The sequence below is a fragment of the Phodopus roborovskii genome, unplaced genomic scaffold (assembly GCF_943737965.1).
Source record: "Phodopus roborovskii unplaced genomic scaffold, PHOROB, whole genome shotgun sequence".
NCBI classification, from domain to species: domain Eukaryota; kingdom Metazoa; phylum Chordata; class Mammalia; order Rodentia; family Cricetidae; genus Phodopus; species Phodopus roborovskii.
Window position 1 is genome coordinate 288,198 of NW_026126010.1, and position 23,940 is coordinate 312,137.

At 44.5% G+C, this 23,940-nt stretch overlaps 1 protein-coding gene across 1 annotated transcript; it reads right to left on the reverse strand.

Moving 5' to 3' along the window:
• Nucleotides 1-4,152: 4,152 nt before the first annotated feature.
• LOC127218282 (uncharacterized) lies at nt 4,153-16,905 on the reverse strand. Its single transcript, XM_051179322.1, is given in 3 exon segments — nt 4,153-7,168; nt 14,599-15,794; nt 15,796-16,905. Coding segments are annotated over 3 exon segments (5,322 nt in total).
• Nucleotides 16,906-23,940: the final 7,035 nt, after the last annotated feature.

A 23,940-nucleotide genomic window follows, 5' to 3' on the forward strand; every position in this document is an offset into this window, starting at 1 on the left:
AGGGACTAGAAGCCTGGGAGGGGGGGGGGGCTTTCCTGTGATACATGCTTTCCTAAGGTGTGATTAGCCACAGCAAGGGGTTGTATTGTGGTTTTTAAAAGGTTACTCCCTGGGTAAATGAGCTGGACAAAATGAATGGGAAGTTAAAAGTTGTAAAACAATGCTTTACAATTGTGAAACAATCCAATTCTTACCAATTCCTGTCTTTCCCGTTATATTGCCTAAAGGCATTTTCCTAGGGAAGTATGTCTTGCCTCCTTGCATTCAACTCTCCCAGGGAAAGTGAGTGAGACTCACTGCTTTTGTAACAATGGAGTAAAAAGGGAAACTCTGAGAGGCTCAGCAGAGGAGACAGTGAGCCAGTGACAAGCTTCAGTTTCCCCATAACTCCTTAAATTTCTCCCTTCTCCCTTCTGGAAGCCTAATGGCTTGTTTTCAAGCTGTTGCTGAGTGGTCTGTAGTAAAACATTTGCCAAGCCTCCCATCACCCATGGCTGCACAGATGAGACAGGAGTGAAGCTTACTCCTACGATTAGCACACAATTCATGAAGCCACCACCCACATGTGTGGGAAGGAGTGACCAAAGTTTTGGATAAGCCAAACCGATGGAACCTATCTTCCTTTAGACAGTTCCTCTGAAAACAATCAATAAACTGAATGATATGGATTGAAGTGGGTGGCAGGCTCTTCCAGAAACCGATAATCAGTAATACCTAGTGTCCACTGTGCTTCGTGCACACCCTTGAATTTTGCTTGCATCAGCACCTGCCTATGCTGGCCTTGTCTCAGCACTGGAGGGCATTCGGATCCACTTGAACTTATTGACCAGAGTTTGCCTGAGCCAAAACTGATGCTTTGGCTACGCAAAAGAGAAATTTAAGAAGAAAGCCACCTTGTTTTTGAAAGACCAAAAAAGTAATGTTAATGATGGACTGACCTGGAAACCAATATCTGTTCCTTGGAATTTGCTAACTTCCTCTCACAAGGTCCTGAGATAACAAAAGTTCACACTGCCCCTCCTTTCTGCCCCTCCTTTCCTGTGAGTCAACAGGTGGTAAATAGGATCCTTAGGAAACAAAGAGATAGCTGCAACTCTGGTTTGCCCAGACAAAATTAATTAGCACACCCTGAGGCCCTAAGGTCTGTTGACCCTAATAGCAGACCATCCGACCTCCAAGGGTCACGTACTCAATGGACAGAGGGTCCCACCCCCTCCCTAAGCTTGTGGGTTTGCCTTTAAAAACACCTGGGCCCAGGGGAGGAGGCTTCTTTCTAGCCTGCATGCTGGAGGAGACCGTTTGTGCAAACGTTTTCTGTTCATTAAAGCCTCTTGCGTGTTGCAGCAACTGGACTGGACATTGAGTTCTTGGGTATCGACCCAACCTGGAAGACTCCTCATTCTGAGGGTCTTACAGTTTTCTAAGGCAGAGTTTTGTGGCTAATGATGTTTTAAGTGGTTAAATCCAGGCTCTCTGAGGGTTGTGAATTGTTTTTAAAAAATCAGCTTAGGGACTCAAAGAAGGAGACCACAATTTTAAATGAAGCAAGCATCTGAACAAGGTGAGCTTTACTCTTGATCAAGAGGGTGTGCCAGAGAAGAGCAAACACACAGAGGCTGGACAAAAGTCCTGGGTTTTTTTATTCTAACTCAGGTGGTGACAGCGTCTTTTCCCCATTGGCTGGGCTCTGATCTCACAATCTTACTCATTTGACTAGTCTGAAAAGAATTGGAACCCAGTGAAAGACCCCCAGAGACCCCAAGAGTTTGGAGCCTGTCAGGGGGAAGGCCCTTGCCCCCAAGAGACGAGACCGGACCACTGGATGCAAGTGCAAGAGGTTATTTATTGTTTACACACAGGTACCTATGGACACCCCAGTCTTTTGAGAGACTGAGAGAGCGTGCCTGGTTAAAGCATATGCAGTTTATATAAATAAGGTTGGTGTGGCAAGAAGCAGGCTTACAGAAGCAGAAGCATGGTTACAGGGACTTCATTGTTTCATCTAAATGTAGCAGTTGTAGTTAACCAAGGACAGTTGGTTATTCGGGTTGGGCACAAAGAATACAAAGAATTCAGTTATGACTGTCTCAGCATACTGGACACTGTCCTGCTGACCTTGCTTTAGTCCAAGCTGCAGACCACAGATATCTGGTTGGCGTTGGATGAGAGCAGCACCTGGTTCCCTCCTGTACTTTTCTCATAACTTGACCTTGGCAAATTAGCAAGAGCAATTTAAACAGGCAATAAGCATAGTGGGGGTCTTTCATTCCCCCCTTTTTCTATTAAATGAATAAAACCTTTTATTCACTGTTGTTCAGTTTCTAATTGTTTTAGTCTCTGATATTGTTGGGTCAAAACTAAGGCTTGAATTACTGACAAGCGTTCCTTCATGAACTGTATTAGCCTGTTCAGAATGCAGGGACCAAAGGTGAGAATCAAAAGGAATATAATTAGCGGTCCCGTGATGGTGGATATCAGGGTTGTAAACCAAGGGGAGCGATTATAAAGTTTTTCAAACCATCCTTGTTGGGCCTCAAATTCTTTTTGTCTCTTCTCCAACCGATCCCGTAGTTTGTCTAGGGTCTCAGTCACAACTCCTGTTTTGTCCACATAAAAACAACATTCCTCTTTGAGGGCAGCACATATGCCCCCTTCCTTTAAAAATAGGAGGTCAAGTCCCCTCTGGTTTTGGAGAACTACCTCAGATAAGGAGACTAGGGAGTCTTTGAGATCTCTAATGGATCTTTCTATTGCCTTTAGGTCTGCAGTCATAGCAGTATGAAGAGACTCATACTGGCTGACTCGACTCAAGGCTGCTGCTCCTGTGCCTATTCCTGCTGTTATTCCAGCCCCTAGAAGAAGGGCCAAGGTTATATTGACAGGCTCTCTCCTGTACCTATGTTTGTTTTCAAAGAATTTATAAACAGTTTAAGAAGTATGATAGATTATACGAGGGTATAATTCAACCAGAGCACAATAATCAGAAGCCTTATTCAGGATTTGTGCTGAAATGCAAGGAGTCAGTCCAGTGCTACATGCCCAGTAGGTTCCATTGGGAGCTGAAAGAAAATAATTGCCAGGGGTAATTGGCAGTGTCTGATTACATAGCTTTTGGTGGGTCTTGGGTATTGTGCCTAGGCAGAGCCCCTGCCCTGTGACTTCAGGGAGAGTCAAACTAAGACCTGGTGAGTCCAAGCATTGCTGAGGGGGACTGGTATGGTTTAAAAATTTTTCATTAATAGCTATACCTTCATAATGGGGGGGGGTTGGAAGGAGACAGAGCCAACAGTCTTTGGCCTGGTCAGGGCGTGTAGCATTGAGGGCTGTGTAAGCCCCTCTAATTAATTTTAATAGTCTATCCCCGGTACCTGGGATTGAGAATAAGTGGGTGTTTTTAGGGAGAGTTGGCTGTGGCCTGGAGGGAAGTTTTTGGTCTGTAAGCACAGAGTTTGGCCCTATGGCTTGTGGGTCAGGATCTCTAATTTTTAGGCGAAGTTTAAAGACAACTCCTTTATCCAGGCCTGGCAGATACCACCTTAGCCCCCATGTCTTCCCTTGTGTCCAAACCGCATAGTCCTTTTTCCCATGGATGGTGAAGTCAATTCTCAAAGGGAGACAACGGGCTGACTCACAGACCCAACCCCCCCACATTGATGGGAGGGTGGCAGCTTTTCCTGCCCAAGGGGGGGCGAGTGTAATTTTGGCGCACTGTTATTAGATCCCAGGACGAGCTGGGCTTCCAATAGGCACTCCCGGTGGTCTCACATCCCCAATTTTTACAAAAGTATTCCTGATGCCCCCCACATCCTGACCCCCTGGTTTGACTCAGCTGAGGACAGACATAGAAGTCTGATTGGGCTAGAAAACATCGGGTCTGGGGGTTGCTACATCCTATCCATCCGTCTTCTGTTCTAGGCATGTCCTTTTTAAGGGAGTCTGCACCATAAGTGGGGATGTCCCAAGTGTCCAGTCCAGAAGCTAGTTGGCAAAAGTCAGGGGTGAGGCTAGGCCACCAGGTGCCAGGTAGATTAAGGCCAGAGGTTGACCAGACGACCTCACCAGTTTGGGAAATCACTTGCCAGGTTAAGAGCAGGGGGGCATGGGGAGATCCCGCTTCAGAAGCATTTAAACCTATGTACAAAAGCATGCTTGCTAATGTTGGGAACGTAAAAGTCTTATCTTTAAGGGGTTTTGAGAGCGTTGAACTTTCCATGTTGTTTTAGATGGGGCCTGGTCCTGGGTCCGATGTTCTGGTTGTGCGGCCTTCACGTGGGATGCGTGGATCCAGGCAGCAATCCTGTCCACCTTCAGGGCGGTGGGAGTTGTCAGGAGCACAGTGTAGGGGCCCTTCCAGCGGGGCTCTAAGTTTTTAGTCTGATGCCTCCGAACCCAGATGGAATCGCCAATCTGGAAAGAGTGGGGCTGACAAGAGGTTCTTTGTTCCTCCTGGTATGCGGCTGCCAGAGGTTTCCAGACCTCTTCTTGGACTATCTGTAAGGATCGTAGATGTGCCTGCATGGAGGGGGTGTTTGCAAAATCAGAAATGTCAGCATCAAAGAATGATACAGCTGGCGGTGGACTGCCATATAGGATTTCAAAGGGAGTTAGGCCATGAGGGCCTGGAGTGTTTCTGGCCCGATAGAGGGCCAGAGGTAGGAGTTGCACCCAGTCCTTAGAGCCAGTTTCAAGCGTTAATTTGGATAAAGCCTCCTTAATGGTTCTATTCATTCTTTCTACCTGTCCTGAACTCTGGGGTCTGTAAACACAATGTAATTTCCAGTTTATCCCCAGCAACCTGGCCACCAGCTGACTTACCTGGGAGACGAAGGCAGGCCCATTGTCTGATCCTATTACCTGTGGCATCCCATATCTGGGAAAGATTTCTTCCAATAGTTTCTTGGTGACCATTTTTGCAGTCTCATGTTTGGTAGGAAACGCTTCCACCCATCCTGAAAAGGTGTCTATAAAAACCAGTAAATATTTATAACCATACATTCCAGGTTTGACTTCAGTAAAGTCTATTTCCCAATGGACACCAGGCCTATGGCCACGAAGCCAGGTTCCAGGATCCAGTTTGGTTTTTCCTTGGTTGATCTGGGCACAGGCCAGACAGTTAGCAGTTACTTGTTCCAGTAATAAATTCCGATTGGGAAGGTAAGTTCCAATTTCTTGTTTATCTAGCAAAGTTTTCATCTTTTTGGCACTCAAATGAGTCAGTTTATGGAGGTGGTCTATTAACATTTTTGCCATTTTTATAGGCAGTATAGTCTTTCCTTGGTAGACCCAGCATTGCCGATTGGGGTCATAATCTGCACCTAGTTTCTGAACAATGTCCAAATCCGTTTCATCATAGTCCCAATCTGGAGTCTTAGCTGTTTCCTTTTCAGTCAATATGCTTATAGTCAATAGTTGGGGGCCTAAGGCTGCTTGTTTGGCTGCTTCATCAGCCAGGCGATTTCCTTTTGCCTCCAGGCTTTCCCCCTTTTGATGTCCAGGGCAATGCATTATGCTCAATTTCTTAGGAAGGAACAGGGCCTTTAATAATGTCAAGATTTCATTTTTATTTTTGATTTCTTTGCCTTCTGATGTTAAAAGGCCTCTTCTCCGATAAATTTCTCCATGGACATGGGCAGTGGCAAAGGCATACCGGCTATCAGTGTACACATTAAGCTTCTTACCTGCTGCCATCTGGAGAGCCTGAGTCAGAGCAATGAGTTCAGTTCGCTGAGCAGAGGTGCCTCCGGGGAGTGCAGTGGCCCATATGACCTCTGAGGCATTTGTCACTGCAGCCCCTGCCCGTCTCTCACCATTTAGCAAGTAGCTGCTGCCGTCTGTGAACCAGGTGTAGTCTGCATCTTTCAAGGGCTGATCGGTCAGATCAGGCCGTGTTCCATGCATCTCTGCAAGGATCTGCTGACAGTCATGGGACACTGGTCCCTCTGGCAGCGGTAACAAGGTGGCTGGGTTCAGGGTTACTATTGGCCCAAACTGAACCCTGTCTACATTCAGGAGCAGGGATTGATAGTGAGTTAGATGGGCGTTAGATAGCCATCTATCTGGTGGCTGACAGATGAGGGACTCAACTGCGTGTGGTGCCAGTATGGTCATTGGCTGTCCCAGAGTCAATTTGGTGGCGTCCTTGATTAGAACTGCAATCGCTGCCACCATCTGGAGACATGGAGGCCATCCTGATGCAACTGGGTCTAATTTCTTAGACAAGTAGGCAATGGGCCGTCTCCAGGGTCCTAACTTTTGGTTTAAGACTCCTTTTGCATAGCCCTGTTTTTCATCAACAAAGAGTTCAAAAGGCTTGGTGACATCTGGCAAGCCCAGGGCTGGTGAGGACAGCAGGGCCTGTTTGATAGCATCAAAAGCCTGCTGTTGTTCCTCAGTCCATTTAAAAGGTGTGTCTTGCTTGGTTAGTGGGTAAAGGGGGGCTGCTATTTCTGCGAACCCCAGAATCCAGAGTCTACAGAAGCCTGCAGTCCCCAAAAATTCCCTAAGTTGGCGTTGGTTTTGGGGAATGGGTATACGAGATATAGTTTCTTTGCGGGCAGGTGTCAACCATCTTTGCCCATCCATTAGCTTGTATCCCAAATAGGTGACTTCCTGTCTACATATTTGAGCCTTTTTGGCAGAGGCTCGATACCCCAGGTTCCCCAGTGTTTGTAATAGGGCCCCAGTACCTGTTGTGCAGTCCTGTTCAGTGGTGGCTGCAAGGAGGAGGTCATCCACGTATTGCAGCAGGATCAGAGATGGATGCTTGATCCGGAAATCTGCCAGGTCTTGGTGAAGGGCCTCGTCAAAGAGAGTGCTGCTATTCTTGAACCCCTGGGGTAGGCGTGTCCAGGTCAATTGCCCTGAAATGCCCAGTTCTGGATCCTTCCATTCAAAAGCAAATAAAGGCTGGCTCTGGGGGCTCAGCCTCAGGCAGAAGAAAGCATCTTTCAAGTCCAGGACAGTGTACCAGGGATGAATAGGAGGCAGGGTGCTTAGTAGGTTATAGGGATTTGGCACCGTGGGGTGAATGTCCTCCACTCACTTATTGACTTCCCTAAGATCTTGGACTGGCCTGTAATCCCCGGTTCCTGGCTTCTTTACAGGCAGAAGTGGAGTGTTCCATGGGGATCGGCAGGGGATCAAGATCCCTTGGTCTAATAGTCTCTTTTTTTTTCTTTTTATTTATTTCTTTTTTTTTATTTAATTTTATATAACAAAGTCCAATTAAATGAAAACAAACATTTATACACAATATTTGGGAATTTGGGCGTCGTTCTTTCCAAACTACTTCCTGCTGGTAAGGGGCGCTGTCTTGGGGGATTCGAAGAAGATTCAGATATCCTAGCTGTAGTCTGTAGGGCTGTTTTGTCCAGCTGTTGGGAATGTAGGATCAGCTTGTACTCTGTTTCAGGCGGTCTGGTGTGATCAAACCACATTAGTCTGGAAGGAATCCACATCTTTTCATTTTCTGTGGAAACAAAAATAGAAATACTTTTCCCCAGTAACTTGTTCTTCAACTTAAATTTTGGAGTCAAAGCGTTTTTTTTTTTTTAATTTATTATTTTACATGTTGATCCCAGTTCCCTCTCCCTCCCTCCCTCCCTCCCCTCCAGCCCTCCCTCCCTCCTTCCCTCTCTTTTGCCCTCTCTGCCCTCTCCCATGCACTCTAAACACCCTCCCCTCCCAACCCCCCACCACAATACCATATGTAGGGGAATGCCATCCAGTTGGGGTCATGTAGATCTGACAGGTCCTGTGAAGTAGGGACTAGGGCTTCTCTCCTATCTCTAGAATAAGGCAGTTATCCCTCCATGGGGGATATGTTTGCAAAGTCCTTTTGTGCACCAGGGATACATCCTGGCTCCACTGTCTGAGGTCTCTTAGACTGCTCAGACCTTCTGGCTGAGACCCATATTCAGGGGGGTCCGAGTCAGTCCCCTGTTGGCTTCCCAGCTATCAGTCTAGTGGCCCTTAGCTCCTCCTTGTTCAGGTAAGCTGTCTCTATGTACTTCTACCGCATGGTCTTGTCCTCTCCATCTGCTTCTGGGTTCTAGTTTGACTCAGTGTTTATGTATGGGTGTTTGCTCCTGTTTTCAACAGGCATTAGTTGAGGACTCCATGGAGAAGTTAGTTGTTGATCTCACTCTCCGGGAAGGGCATTTATGATAGCCTTTCCACGGAAGCTGAGATTGTTAGTTGGGAGCAGTCTTGTAGTTCCCTCGACCTTTCTTTGTGTTTAACTTTATCTTCAAACCAATATTGGCTCCCTCTTTTATGTCTCTCTCTGTCTCTCTCTGTCTCTGTCTCTGTCTCTGTCTCTGTCTCTCTCTCTCTCTCTCTCTCTCTCTCTCTCTCTCTCTCTCTCTTTCCTATTTTCCATTCCTAACCAGGCTCAATCCTCCTGGTCGCATATGCCTTCCTCTCCTCCCTCTCATTTTCTCCTACTTCTCTCTCCATTAGCTGTCCTCCCCCACTTTACCTGAGGTCTGGGGGACTTGTCCCTTCCCAGTTCTGTGAGGGACTTTATATGAATCTCTTAGAATACAACTTGTATCCTAGTTCCTCTGGTGATGTGAATTATAGGCTGGTGATCATTTGATCTAGTTCTAAAATCCATATATGAGTGAGTACATACTGTGTTTCTCTTTTTGTGACTGGGTTACCTCATTCAGGATGGTTTCTTCAAGTGCCATCCACTTGCCTGCGAATTTCAAGATACCATTATTTTTTTCTGCAGAGTAGTATTCCATTGTGTAGATGTGCCACATCTTCATTAACCATTCTTCAATTGAAGGGCATCTAGGTTGCTTCCAGGTTCTTGCTATTACAAATAGTGCTGCTATGAACATAGTTGAACAGATGTCTTTGTTGCAATGATGTGAATCCTTTGGGTATATGCCTAAGAGGGGGGATTGCCAGGTCCTGTGGTAAACTAATTCCCATTTTCCTGAGGAACCGCCATACTGATCTCCAAAATGGCTGTATGAGTTTGCACTCCCACCAGCAGTGGAGGAGTGTTCCACTTTCTCCACATCCTCTCCAACATAAGTCATCACTGGTGTTTCTAATTTTAGCCATTCTGGCAGGGGTAAGATGGTATCTCAAAGTTGTTTTGATTTGCATTTCCCTGATAGCTAAGGATGTGGAGCATTTTCTTAAGTGTCTTTCAGTCTTTTTGATTTCCTCTATTGAGAATTCTTTCTTCAGTTCTGTACCCCATTTTTTTTAATAGAGTCATTTGGTGTTTTGTTGACTAGTTTCTTGAGTTCTTTGTATATTTTGGAGATCAGCCCTTTGTCGGATATAGGATTAGTGAAAATCTTTTCCCAGTCTGTGGGCTGCCATTTGGTCTTGTCCACTGTGTCCTTTGCCTTACAGAAGCTTCTAAGTTTGAAGAGGTCCCATTTATTAATTGTTTCTTTCAGTGTCTGTGCCCCTGGAGTTATGTTCAAGAAGCGGTCTCCTATACCAATTTGTTCAAGGGTACCTCCTACTTTCTCTTCTAAGAGGTTCAATGTGGCTGGATTGATGTTGAGGTCTTTGATCCATTTGGACTTGAGTTTTGTGCATGGCGACAGACATGGGTCTATCTGCAGTCTTCTACACACCCTCATCCAATTGTGCCAGCACCATTTGTTGAAGATGCTGTCTTTGCCCCATTGTATAATTTTAGCTGTTTTGTCGAAAATCAGGTGTTCATAGGTGCGTGGATTAATATCAGGATTTTCAATTCGATTCCATTGGTCTACCTGTCTATTTTTATGCCAATACCAGGCTGTTTTCAGAACTATAGCTCTGTAGTAGAGCTTAAAGTCAGGAATGGTGATGCCTCCTGAAGTTCTTTTATTGTATAGGGTTGTTTTGGCTATCCTGGGTCTTTTGTTTTTCCATATAAAGTTGATTATTATCCTTTCAAGGTCGGTGAAGAATTGTGGTGGGATTTTAATGGGGATTGCATTGAATCTGTAGATTGCTTTTGGTAAGATTGCCATGTTTACTATGTTTATCCTACCTAACCAAGAGCATGGGAGGTCTTTCCATTTTCTGGTATCTTCTTTAATTTCTTTCTTTAGAGCCACAAAGTTCTTGTTATATTGGTCTTTTACTTGTTTGGTAAGCATTACACCAAGATACTTTATGTTGCTTGTGGCTATTGTAAAGGGTGATGTTTCTCTGATTTCTTTCTCTGTCTCTTTATTGTCTGAAAAAAGTAGGGCTACTGAATGTTTTGAGTTTATCTTGTATCCTGCTAGTTTGCTGAAGGTGTTTATCAGCTGTAGGAGTTCCCTGGTAGAGTTTATTGGGTCGCTTATGTAAACTATCATATCATCTGCAAATAGAGACAGTTTGACTTCTTCCTTTCCAATTTGGATGCCCTTGATCTCCTTTTGTTGTCTTATAGCATTAGCTAGAACTTCTAGTACGATATTGAAGAGATATGGAGAGAGAGGACAGCCTTGTCTTGTTCCTGATTTTAGAGGAATTGGCTTAAGTTTCTCTCCATTCAGTTTGATGTTGGCAGTTGGTTTGCTGCATATTGCTCTTATTATGTTTAGGTATGTTCCTGTTATCCCTGACCTCTCTAATACCTTTATCATGAAAGGGTGTTGAATTTTGTCGAAGGCTTTTTCCGCATCTAGGGAGATAATCATATGGTTTTTCTTTTTCAGTTTGTTTATATGGTGGATCACGTTGATAGATTTTCATATGTTAAACCATCCCTGCAATCCAGGTATGAAGCCTACTTGATCATGGTGGATGATTTCTCTGATGTATTTTTGAATTCGGTTTGCCATTATTTTATTGAGTATTTTTGCATCAATGTTCATCAGGGATATTGGTCTGTAGTTTTCTTTCTTAGTTGTGTCTTTGTGAGGTTTGGGTACCAAAGTTATTGTGGCCTCATAAAAAGAGTTTGGCAATAAACCTTCTGTTTCTATCTTGTGGAACAGTTTGAGGAGTAGTGGTATTAATTCTTCCTTGAATGTCTGGTAGAATTCTGCACTGAATCCATCTGGCCCTGGACTTTTTTTCGTTGGAAGGCTTTCGATGACTGCTTCTATTTCATTTCGGGTTATAGGTCTATTTAAGTTGTTTGTCTGTTCTTGATTTAATTTTGGTAAGTGATAGTTATCCAGAAACTTGTCCATTTCCTTTGAATTTTCAATTTTTGTGGAATACAGATTTTCGAAGTATGACCTGAAAATTGACTGGATTTCCTGTGTCTGTTGTTATGTTACCCATTTCGTTTCTGATTTTGTTAATTTGCATGTTCTGTCTCTGCTTTTTCATTAATTTGGATAAAGGTTTATCTATCTTGTTGATTTTCTCAAAAAACCAACTCTTTGTTGCATTGATTTTTTGTATTGTTTTCCTGGTTTCTATTTTGTTGATTTCAGCCCTCAAGTTGATTATTTCCTGGCGTCTGCTCCTGCGGGGTGAATTCGCTTCTGTCTGTTCTAAGGTTTTCAGTTGGGCTGTTAATTCATTTATGTGACTATCCTCTGTTTTCTTCATATGTGCACTTAGTGCAATGAACTTCCCTCGTAGCACTGCTTTCAAGGTGTCCCATAAGTTCGGGTATGTTGTATCCTCATTCTCGTTGAATATTAGAAAGTCTTTAATTTCTTTCTTTATTTCTCCTTTGACCCAGGAGTGGTGCAATTGCACATTGTTAAGTTTCCATGAGTTTGCAGGTTTTCTGCTATGTGTGTTCTTGTTGAATTCCAATTTTAAAGCATGGTGGTCCGATAAGATACAGGGGACTATTCCTATTCTCTTGTATCTGTTGAGGTTTCTTATGTCTCCTAGTATGTGGTCGATTTTAGAGAAGGTTCCATGTGGAGCAGAGAAGAAGGTATATTCTTTTGTCTTTGGATGGAATGTTCTATAGATGTCTGTTAGCCCCAGTTGAGACATAACTTCTGTTAATTCTTTTGTTTCTTTGTTGAGTTTCTGATTTGTGGTCCTGTCTAGTGTTGAGAGTGGTGTATTGAAGTCTCCCACTATAAGTGTGTGAGGTTTTATATGAGCTTTGAGTTTTAGTAGTGTTTCTTTTACGAATGTGGGTGACTTTGTATTAGGGGCATAGGTGTTCAGAATTGAGACTTTGTGTTGATGGATTTCTCCTGAGATGAATATGAAATGACCGTCTTCATCTCTTTTGACTAGTTTTGGTTTGAAGTCTAGCTTGTTAGATATTAGGATAGCTAAGCCTGCTTGCTTCTTATTTCCATTTGATTGGAAAATCTTTTCCCAACCCTTTACCCTGAGGTAATGTCTATCTTTGGAGCTAAGATGTGTTTCTTGTATGCAGCAGAAGGATGGAGTCTGTCTTCGTATCCATTCTGTTAGCCTGTGTCTTTTTATAGGTTAGTTAAGACCATTAATGTTGAGGGTGAGTAAGGTCCATTGATTGTTGATGCTTGTTTGGTTTAGGTTTGTTGTTGTCAGTGGTATTGTGAATATATTTGTTCTGCTTCACCCTAGGTTTCTGGTGTAGTTGGATTATCTGTTGCCTACATTTTCGTGGGCGTAGTTACCTTCCTTGGGTTGGAATTTTCCTTCCAATACTTTCTGTAGGGCTGGATTTGTAGATACATATTGGGAAAATCTGGTTTTGTCATTGAATATCTTGTTCTCTCCATCTATATTGACTGAGAGTTTTGCTGGATATAGTAGCCTAGGCTGGCATCCATGTTCTCTTAATACTTTTAGAACATCTATCCAGGACCTTCTGGCCTTGAGGGTTTCCATGGAGAAGTCAGGTGTAATTTTGATAGGTCTGCCTTTATATGTTACCTGTCCTTTTTCCTTTGCTGCTCTTAATATTCTTTCTTTATTCTGTATGCTAGGTGTTTTGATTATTATATGTCGAGGGGTCTTTTTTTCTTTGGTCCAGCCTATTTGGGGTTCGGTATGCTTCTTGTACTTTCATGGGCATGTCCTTCTTCAGATTTGGAAAGTTTTCCTCGATGATTTTGTTGAATATGTTTTCGGCACCTTTGAGCTGGGCTTCCTCACCTTCCTCTATGCCTATTATTCTTAGGTTTGGCCTTTTCATGGTGTCCCACATTTCCTGGATTTTGTGTGTTAAGGATTTGTTGGATTCCTGATTTTCTTTGGTCGATGAATCTATTTCTTTTAGTTTATCTTCTGCGCCTGAGATTCTCTCTTCCATCTCTTGAATTCTATTGGTTATGCTTGTGTCCGTGGTTTCCGATTTTTTGCCCAGCTTTTCAATTTCCAGCTTTCCTTCCATTTGTGTTGCCTTTATTTTCTCAATTTCAGTTTTCAAATCTTGAACCGTTTCCTTCACCTGGTTAATTGTTTTTTCTTGGCTTTCTGTACTTTCCTTAAGGAATTTGTTCATTTCTTCCACTTTTTTGTTTGTTTTTTCCTCCATTTCTTTAAGGGATTTTCTCATATCTTCTTTGAGGGCGTCTATCATTTTTATGATGGTGATTTTTAAGTCGTACCCTTCTGCTTCCTCTGCTTTGTTGTTGTGTTCCATTCTAGTTGGTGTAGATTCCCTAGATTCTGGTGGTGTCATGTTTGTCTTTCTGTTGTTAGGTGTTCTCTTGTATTGCCTTCTTCCCATAGTTTCTTCCAGTAGGTGTTGGTGGTGTCTCTTCCCTCTCTCTATGGTCCTTCCCGATGGGCTTATGTGGATCAAAGATTCAATGTCTGCAGCTCTGTGTGGTCCAAGCTCTCTAGGAGGTTTCTCTGCAGACAGGGATCCAGGGATGGGGTCAAGGATGAGGATCCAGAAGAAGATGCCAGCAGGTACTCACAGTGGTCCTCTGGCCAATAGCTCTGGCCAATGACCAGCAGAAGAGGACGAGGGCTGAGCTTGAACTTGAGAAGGTTTTGCAGGGTAGTGGGATCTCACTGAAAACTGGCGCTCTCCAGCTGAGACCTTGTTCTTTGGCAGGGGCCCGGATTTGGGGGTCAAGGATCTTGCCCGCAGGAACTCTGAGTGAACCCGCAGAGATAGGCAGATCTCTGGGAGGGGCCCGGGACTCCAGCAGAGGACTGGAGGCGGGGTCAGAGACCAAGCAGGTGGAAATTACAGGTGGTCCCACGTGGATAGTCAGGTCTCCTTTGTTCGGAGTTGCTCCGAGAGGTCTCCGAAGTAGGGTGGACTGTTGGCTCTACCCTCTGTCCCAGTGCTCAACCAGAGCGGCAGGACCTTAGGTGGGGTAGGGCACAGGGGGGGGGGGGTAGGCTGGAGGTTGGGATGGGTGGGGGTGTATCAGAGCTCCAAGGGTGCTCTCAATGGGGACTGGAGACAGGAGCAGCAGGATCAGGGGCCAATCCAGTGAGTTCAGGCGGGGGAGGGGGGAAAAGAGGTTGAAGGGGACAGGCAGCCCCAATTGGGCCCAAACTCACCTCTGGCCAATAGCCGGCAGAAGAGGACGAGGGCTGGGCTGGAACTTGAGAAGGTTTTGCAGGGTAGTGGGATCTCACTGGAAACTGGCGCTCTCCAGCTGAGACCTCGTTCTTTGGCAGGGGCCCGGATTTGGGGTTCAAGGATCTTGCCCGCAGGAACTCCGAGTGGACCCGCAGAGATAGGCGGATCAGTCTAATAGTCTCTTAATGTGAGGCTTGATTCCTTGATATGCCTCATTTGACATAGGATACTGTTTAATTGAGACAGGGGTGGCTGTTGCCTTCAGGAGAATTATTAGGGGTGATTGTTGTATGGCCAGCCCCATGCCCCCTGTTTCTGCCCAGGCCAGGGGATGTTGTTTTAACCATAAGTCCATTCCTTCCTGCTGTTCAGGAGGCTTTTCAAAAAGTCTATATTCATTTTCCAATTGTAAAGTTAATATTTGAAGTGGAGCCCCTTGTGGGCCAGAGACTTTAGCTCCTGATCCTTCAAAATGGATCTGGGCTTTTAATTTAGTCAGTAGATCTCGACCCAGTAATGGATATGGACAGTCCGGTACATGCAAAAAGGAATGTGAGACTTTACCTGATGCGAGATGAACTTTTCTCTCCGTGGTCCATCGGTATTGTTTTCCTCCGGTGGCTCCTTGTACCCAAGCTGTTTTGGTACTCAATGGCCCGTTCGTTTCAGTGAGAACTGAATGTTGGGCTCCAGTGTCCACCTAGAAGGTGACTGGCTGCCTCCCGACTCTTAAGGTTAGCCTGGGCTCAGGGCGGGGGGGCTCCTGGCCCCGACTGCCCTAGTCTTCATCTAGGGCTAGAAGCTGAGTTGGTCTTGGGAGTCCGTCTCCACGCCTCTGAGTTTTAGGTCTCTTAGGGCAATCTTTGACCCAATGGCCTTTTTCTTTGCAGTAGGCACACTGGTCTCGATCTACCCTGGGCCTCCTTCCTTCTCCCTTCCTTTCCTGACTTCCTGCTCTATGATTATTCTGAGCTACAGTGGCCAGGATTTTGCTTAATTCTTTCCGGTTTCTACGATCCCTCTCTTCTAGCTCCTTTTTTAACTTGTCCTCTCTTTCCTCCTGCAACTTTCTAAGTCTTTCTTCTTTTTCCTCAGGTGTTTCTCTCTTATTAAAGATCTTTTCTGCTTCCTTTACGAGATCCTGCAGGCTATAATCTTGTAAATTATCTAGTCTCTGCAACTTAGTCCTAATATCTGGAGCCGACTGCCAAATGAAAGCCATAGAAACATTGCCCCTTTGCTCGTTACTATCAGGATCAAAGGGTGTATACATACGGTAGGCTTCCTTTAGCCTCTCCAAAAATGCAGTCGGAGTTTCCTCCGGTCCCTGGGTTATCTGTCTTACCTGAGCCAAATTCGTGGGACGGCGTCCAGCGCCGCGGGAGGCCCGCTATGAGTAACTGGCGATAAAGGCGCAGGTGTCCCCTACCTGCAGCAGTATTGAAGTCCCAGTCAGGACGATTTAGGGGAAAAGCTTCCTCAATTTCATTAGGCAACTGAGTGGGTCTCCCATCATCTCCTAAGACGTTCTTTCGAGCCTCCAGGAAGACACGTTGTTTTTCTTCTGAGGTTAGAAGGACCTGCAAAAGCTGTTGGCAGTCATCCCAAGTGGGTTGATGGGTTATTAGGATGGATTCAATTAGATTAGAGAGAGCTACAGGGTCTTTGGAGAAGGAGGGGTTGTTAGATTTCCAATTATAGAGGTCGGACGCTGAGAAAGGCCAGTATTGAAATTGGCCTCCTGGTCCAGCAGTCTGGCACAGGGGAAAGGCTCGGGAGGTTCCTTCTGTGGCTGTCTCCCTTCGACCATGGAGTCTGCCAGCTACTGGGGAGTCTGCAGTAGTCTCTTCTTGTCTGTAGTCCAGGGCAGGAGTGGTACTGGTACTGTCTGGTTTGTCCGGACCCCTTTGCCGGGCATCACCGCCACCTACAGTGCCCTGGGTAGGGGGCTGATAAGGGGGGGTGGTTCCGTCTTCTGAAAGTAAATCTATAAGATCAGACTCATCAGCAGGAAGAATAGATTTGGAGTGAGGGGTTTTCTCTTTCTTGAGGACAGGATATAATTGAGATTTGGCAGGTGCCTGAGAGGGAATGAGTGGTACAGAAGAAGGCAAAGGAGGAGCAGTGGGTCCCTGTGAAAGTGGGGCCACATCAGTCTTGGGGAGAGATTTGGAAGGGGGTTTGGGGGTGACAAAGGGAGCCACCCAAGAGGGTGGGTCAGAGGCCAGATTTTCCCAGGTGACAATATAGGCCACCTCGTCAGGGCGTCCGTGGGGCCCGGCATCGAAGACTCGTTCCTTCACCTGCAAGATAATACCAAGGTCGAAAGTCCCATCACAGGGCCAGCTGACGTTAAATGTCGGCCATTCAGAAGCACAGAGGTTTTGCCATCTCTTTTTCTTTACGTCCATTGACTGGTTGTGCGCTCGGCCCTGGACTTCGCTCCAGTGACCTAGGGTCAGACTCAAAGGGGTAGTTACAGATTGTCCCATGTCTTTTTCAAAATAAAGAAGCAAGTAAATAGACAAGGCAAACAGAACACACAGACAGCCGGCACAGAGACGCGCTGCGCGACTTCGGTGTAAAACCGAAACCAGATACTGAGTTGGAGGCACAGAGGGTCTTAAGCCCCCCTCTGGCCCCTCCAAAACCACGAATCCCCGGGACTCGTTGTGGGCCCCGAAAAATCGGACACCCCAGATCCCTGAGACGTCTCCCAGGGTGGTGGGTGGAAGTCCGAGCTCGTCAGCTCCTTCTCAAGCTGCCTACAGACTCGACTAGCCTAGCCGATTACCGATCGCTGCGCAACAAGCAACAAGTAAAAGACATATGAACAAGACAACAAAGAACAGAAATTAAGCGCTGGCCAGCTTACCTCCCTGTGGGTGTCAGTGTCAGTCTCCAGGGGGAAGGGTCTCCAATCTCGGTGGGACCTCCAATGAAAGACCCCCAGAGACCCCAAGAGTTTGGAGCCTGTCAGGGGGAAGGCCCTTGCCCCCAAGAGACGAGACCGGACCACTGGATGCAAGTGCAAGAGGTTATTTATTGTTTACACACAGGTACCTATGGACACCCCAGTCTTTTGAGAGACTGAGAGAGTGTGCCTGGTTAAAGCATATGCAGTTTATATAAGGTTGGTGTGGCAAGAAGCAGGCTTACAGAAGCAGAAGCATGGTTACAGGGACTTCATTGTTTCATCTAAATGTAGCAGTTGTAGTTAACCAAGAACAGTTGGTTATTCGGGTTGGGCACAAAGAATACAAAGAATTCAGTTATGACTATCTCAGCATACTGGATACTGTCCTGCTGACCTTGCTTTAGTCCAAGCTGCAGACCACAGATATCTGGTTGGCGTTGGATGAGAGCAGCACCTGGTTCCCTCCTGTACTTTTCTCATAACTTGACCTTGGCAAATTAGCAAGAGCAATTTAAACAGGCAATAAGCATAGTGGGGGTCTTTCAGGAGAAAAGGTCACTGGCCAGGCCATCAGCTTCCTAGAATTAGAGAAGTGGACCTATGTGTAAACAAAATTTTACTAGAGAAAGAGGGCTTCAAAATGCTTACATAAAAGTGTGGTGGTGGAACGCTACATCTGACAGAGGGCTGATCTCCAAAATATACGAAGAACTAAAGAAACTAGTCACCAAAACACCAAATAACCCTATTAAAAATGGGGTACAGAACTGAATAGAGAACTCTCAATAGAGGAAATAAAAAAGGCTGAAAGACACTTAAGAAAGTGCTCAATACTTAGCTATCAGGGAAATGCAAATCAAAACAACTCTGAGACACAATATTACTCCTGCCAGAATGGCTAAAATTAGAAACACCAATGACAACTTATGCTGGAGAGGATGTGGAGAAGTGGGAACACTCCTCCACTGCTGGTGGGAGTGCAAACTTATATAGCCATTTTGGAGATCAATATGGCAGTTCCTCAGGAAAATGGGAAACAGTCTACCACAGGAACTGGCAATCCCACTCTTAGACATATACCCAAATGATCCACATCCATGCAACAAATACATGTTCTCAACTATGTTCATAGCAGCATTATTTGTAATAACAAGAATCTGGAAGCAAGCTAGATGCCCCTCAACTGAAGAATGGATAAAGAAGATGTGGCACATTTACACAATGGAATACTACTCTGCGGGGAAAAAAATGTAATCTTGAAATTTTCAGGCAAATGGATGGAACTTGAAGAAACCATCCTGAATGAGGTAACCCAGTCACAAAAGAGGAACATGGTATGTACTCACTCATATATGGATTTTAGACATAGAGAAAAGGATCACCAGCCTATAATTCATATCGCCAGAGAAACTAGGATACAAGGAGAATTCTAAGAGATTCATACAAGGTCCCTCACAGAAGGGGGAAGGGACAGGTTCTCCTGAGCATATTGGGAGTGGGGGGGGGCAATGAGTGGAGAGGGAGCTAGGAGAAAGAGAAGGGGAGGACAGGAAAGTACTTGGGACTAGGAAGATTGAGTTGGGGAGGAATAGATGAGAGAGAGAGAGAGAGAGAGAGAGAGAGATACCATAAAAGAGGGAGCCATTATAGGTTTTTTTTATTTATAATTTTTTATTTAATTTTATATAACAAAGTCCAATTAAATGAAAACAAACATTTATACACAATATTTGGGAATTTGGGCGTCGTTCTTTCCAAACTACTTCCTGCTGGTAAGGGGCGCTGTCTTGGGGGATTCGAAGAAGATTCAGATACGAGAGAGAGACAGAGACAGAGAGAGAGAACATAAAAGAGGGAGCCAATATTGGTTTGAATATAAAGTTGAACACAAAGAAAGGTCAAGAGAACTACAAGACTGCTCCCAACTAACAATCTCAGCTTCCGTGGAAAGGCTATCATAAATGCCCTTCCCGGAGAGTGAGATCAACAACTAACTTCGCCATTATAGGTTTGAAGAGAAAACTGAACCTAGAGAAATGTCCAGAGACCTACAAGGATGACCCCAACTAACAATTTGAGCAACAGTGGAAAGGCTACCATAAATGCCCTTCCCTCATAATGAGATTGGTGACTAACTTATCCACCATCATAAAGCCCTCATCTAATAGCTGATTTTGGAAACAGACGCAGATACTCACAACTAAACACTGATCCCAACTGGAACCCAGATGCAGAGAGGGAGGACAAGACCAGGCTACAGAAACACATAGAGACAGCTGACCTGAACAAGGAAGAGCCAATGGGTCCCCAGACTGATAGCTGGGAAACCAGCATTGGACTGACTCAGACCACCTGAATATGGGTCTCAGTTAGAAGGCCTGGACCTCTGAGAGTGGAACCAGGATGTATCCCTGGTGCACAAAAGGACTTTGGGAGCACATTCCCCATGGAGGGATACTCTCTTAACCTAGAGACAGGAGAGAAGGCCTAGTCCCTACTCCAAATGACTTGACAAATTTAGATGACCCCTCCTGGAAGGCATCATCCCACATGTGGAATGGGGGGATGGGATGGGAGGGTGGAAGACAGGGAGGGAGGGAGAGGTATCTGGGATCGATATGTAAAGTATGAAAAAACAAATTATTTAATTAAAAGTAATAAAAAATAGTGTGGTGGTGGTAAATAAAAAGATTTTTAACAAGTTTGTTTCCTGTTAGTTTGTTCTGTTTTGCTTTTTAGTATTGTATAGAAAAACACATATTTGATACTTCTTTCAAAGTGAGGTCATTACTGCAATATGGCCTCATCCTGTTGCTGGGCTCCTACTGATAATTGTGCTACAACAATGCCTTGGTTACTTGGACATAGTAGAACACACACCTGTAGTCCTATATAGTATGAAGGTTGAGGCAAGAAGAGCTTTTCTGGATCTCAGAGTCAGCCTTGGCTGCACAGACTGACTCCTTATGTCAAAAATGCCTTGTCCACCATCCAAGGGACAGACCTGGGACTGCAGTCCTTTGAAAGGCTGGCATTTGGCTGACCTCGAGGAATATGACTCTTCTCTGCTAAGGATGGTACACTGTCTAAACTACACAAATGGTAGGTTAGGCTGATCCTGTGCTTACTCTGATCACCTAGAATTTTAGTAAACACTGTCTAAGACTGGCTCTGGTGGGTGGAGGTGGTTCGGGTCCCAAAGAGGATGTGTGGAGTTGGGAGGGGGGACATTATCTTAGGATGAACCAGGTTGGCTGCCAGCAGCATTTAATTGAAAAAAAAAAAAAAAGAATACAGCATGTGAGCATGGCTGTGGCTTGTGATCAGGGGTTGAGGAATTCAGCATTGATCTTGACAATAGGCACCAGTCGCATGTTAATGGAGGGCCACAAGCCTTCCACAAGAATGACTGCTTTTTCAAGCAAGAACTTTCCTCAAGCCCCCAAGGGAATTGAGAACCTTATCTAAATGCCTGAATTGGGAAAAGGACTTCTGGGGAGCAAACACTATACTACAGTTTCTTAGTATTTTTATATGAGCCTGCTCCCCTCATAACTAACACTGCAAAAGGGAAGGTTCTAATGTCTTACTCTTTTCCCATTATATGGTACCATTCTAATTTCTCTGTGTTTATTAAACCAACTCTTGACCTTAATGGCCTCAGGCTCTGGATCTGAATTGTAGGTGTCTCATCCTTGGGATCAGGTATGTCTAGTAAATCTCTAATTTTCCTGTTCTTGTTGTAACTAGGAGGGCACAATGGTATTCCTGGTTCCTCGGTGCTGGGGATTTTTTTCCCAAATAATTATTTTGTTTAGGAGAGGCTACTGTAAGGATGGAAAAATACAGCCTAACTCTCCAATGACCCTAGGAAGCTAGAAGTTTAAAAATACTAAATACCTTAAATTCCAGACCCTGCCCTCAGCCAGTAAATAGGTGAAAGGTCACACTCCTTGCAGCTTACCCGACTTTATAAACTGCTTGTGAACCCCCCCCCCAGTGACCTAACCTAACTGCCATTTGTCACCCCACCTAGGAACCCACACAAATGCAGACCTCCAGGGCTATAGAAAACTGATTGGTCTATGAAGTGCGGGCTTGGATGGTTTAAGTTGATTGGTCCAAACCGCACGGGCTCTGGATACTATGAGATGATTGGTTTACAATGCGTGGGCTTTGTTGTAATCCTATAATAAAAGCTGTCTCAATTCTGTACTCAGGATCTTCAGTCCTCTACCCCTGCATGGCACATGACTGTGGACCCCAGTGCACTTGGAATATAAAAGACCTCATGCTTTTACATCAAGACCATTTCTCCTTCTTGTGAGTGATTTGGGGTGTCACCTTTCCTGAGTGGGAGCTTGAAAGTCCACGCTCTGCGGGTCTTTCACTACCATTGTACACATTTTTTATCCTTTACCAAAGCCCGCACAGAATTTCCCAAAGGGAAATGCATTAATATTGAGAATCATTAAAAATGAAAGTAAAAAGGTGCTGGAGAAGTGTGGTCTGCAATGCCGAAAAGCTGGAACTTTGTCAAATAGCAATGGTTGCCGTGCAGTCCACGTGAAAACACAAACCAGAGGGTGCTTTGGAAGAAAACCCTTGGTGGTAAGTTTTGAAACCCTGGCTATTGTATATCTGCTTGTGGTTGATGTAATAAGCCAATAAAACCAAATTAATAAACCCAGGTTTAATGAACAGATCAAAGCACTCTTGAATTAAGTCACCTCAGGAGGGCAGAGAGGAATCACACAGCAAATATGGAGGCCAGATCTTAAGTAGCCTATAGGTGTGGTCTTGAGCAGCCCTGGGGAGGGGCTAACTCTTGTCAGGCTTTCTGAGGTGAGGAACCACTGTTTGGTGGGCTCTCTGAGGGGAGCATGGTCTGGGAAGAGAGAGAGAGAGAGGTGGAGCTTCTACCTAACCATACCAGACTCTTTGGGTATATGGGGACTCATTGCAATGAACACTTGCAAGTAAAGCTGTTTGGGCAAAAGGGTACACTGTGTGACACATTGCAGTTTCCACTTTGAGATTTTTTTTTTTGTTTGTTGCCTTTTTGAGGAGAAGTTGCAGGAGCCAAGGGGTAGATATGGAGGGACTGGGAGCTGAGTGGGATTGGAGGATGTGTGATGCAAAATTCAGAAAGTACCAATGAAAAGGCAAATTCCTATAAACTAGTCTTTATTCTAATAATTATCTTCAATTTGCTATTTTGTTTCATATATTCTTGTAGCGCCCGTGCTACGATCTATTCCACTAATCAGGCAAAGGCCTAGAGATTAAAACAAAGAGACAAGACAGCGGGTCATTCGTTCAATGGCAATGTCGGAACACCGAATGCCATTTATTGAGGGGATGGAACAGACTTAAATACTGACTTACAGCACAATGGAAAACTACAGGAATAAATTTTAGGCTTAGCTCCTCCACACAAGATGTGTGTTGTCACGAGGTGTGTTATCACTGGGTGTGTTGTTACGAGGTGTGTTATCAAAACGGGAAGAGTACCAACAACAGCTTTGGGGCAAGGAGTTCTAGCCAACAGCTTCAGGCTTGCTCAAGGTGCCTTGGTGGGGGTCCATGCAGGGCCCTACATATTCTGAGTCATTCATATTAAGGTTTTCCCCAATATTTTACTATGCAAAGTTTCAAATACACAAAGAAGTTTAATATCTTTATTATCTAGGTTCTATATTTAGTATTTTGTCATATATATTTTATCCGGTTCTATATTTAGTATTTTGTCATATATATTTTATCTGTGCAGCCTTTGCTTACACCTACCTGTTCATCCTTACATCCCTCTCTTCATTGCTTCAAATTGCCCTTGAAGTACTTTTAAAGATGTTATTTCAGTGATAAGCAGTTTATTATATAGCCTATGTATAACATTAAAACCATGCCCATGCCTAAATAATTTCTTGATATCATATCATCTTATATCCAGTATGTTTAATGCTTTGGCAGTTTATACTGAGCAACATTTGATCGTGGATTTCCAGATATCTTTAACTTTCTGCATGGTCCCTGGGCCAGATTCTCAGTAAAGGCCAGAAGATCTTCCTTTTGACCCTAGCATCTCCAGTTCAGGCCATGGACTCTACCAGAATTGGAACTCCTAGAAACAGTATCATCCAGAGAACATGGCATGTTATGAACATGACAGCCAATGGCAACTGTAGGTGGATTTTTCTGCCCCACCTGCCAGCTCCCAAATAACCCCATAGAGACTTCTTATTAATTATGAAAGCACACATTTAATCCCAAATCACTCAGGAGGCAGAAGAAAATGGATCTCTGAATTCAAGGTTAGCCCAGTCTGCAGAGTTTGTTCCAGGACAGCCAGAGCTGCCTACACAGTGAAACCTTGTCTTGGAAAAAGAAAACAAAATAAGCAAAAAATTAAATTAAAAAAGTAATCCATTAGCTGGGTAGTGCTATGCACACCTTTAATCCCTGAGCTGTTACACAGAGAAACTGTCTTGAAAAACCCAAAGAAGTAACCTAAACCTATTAAAATTAAAAAATGGTTAAGAAAGTAATAATAATAATAATTAAACCTCATTGAGCATGGAGGCACATATCTTTAATCTTAACACTAGGG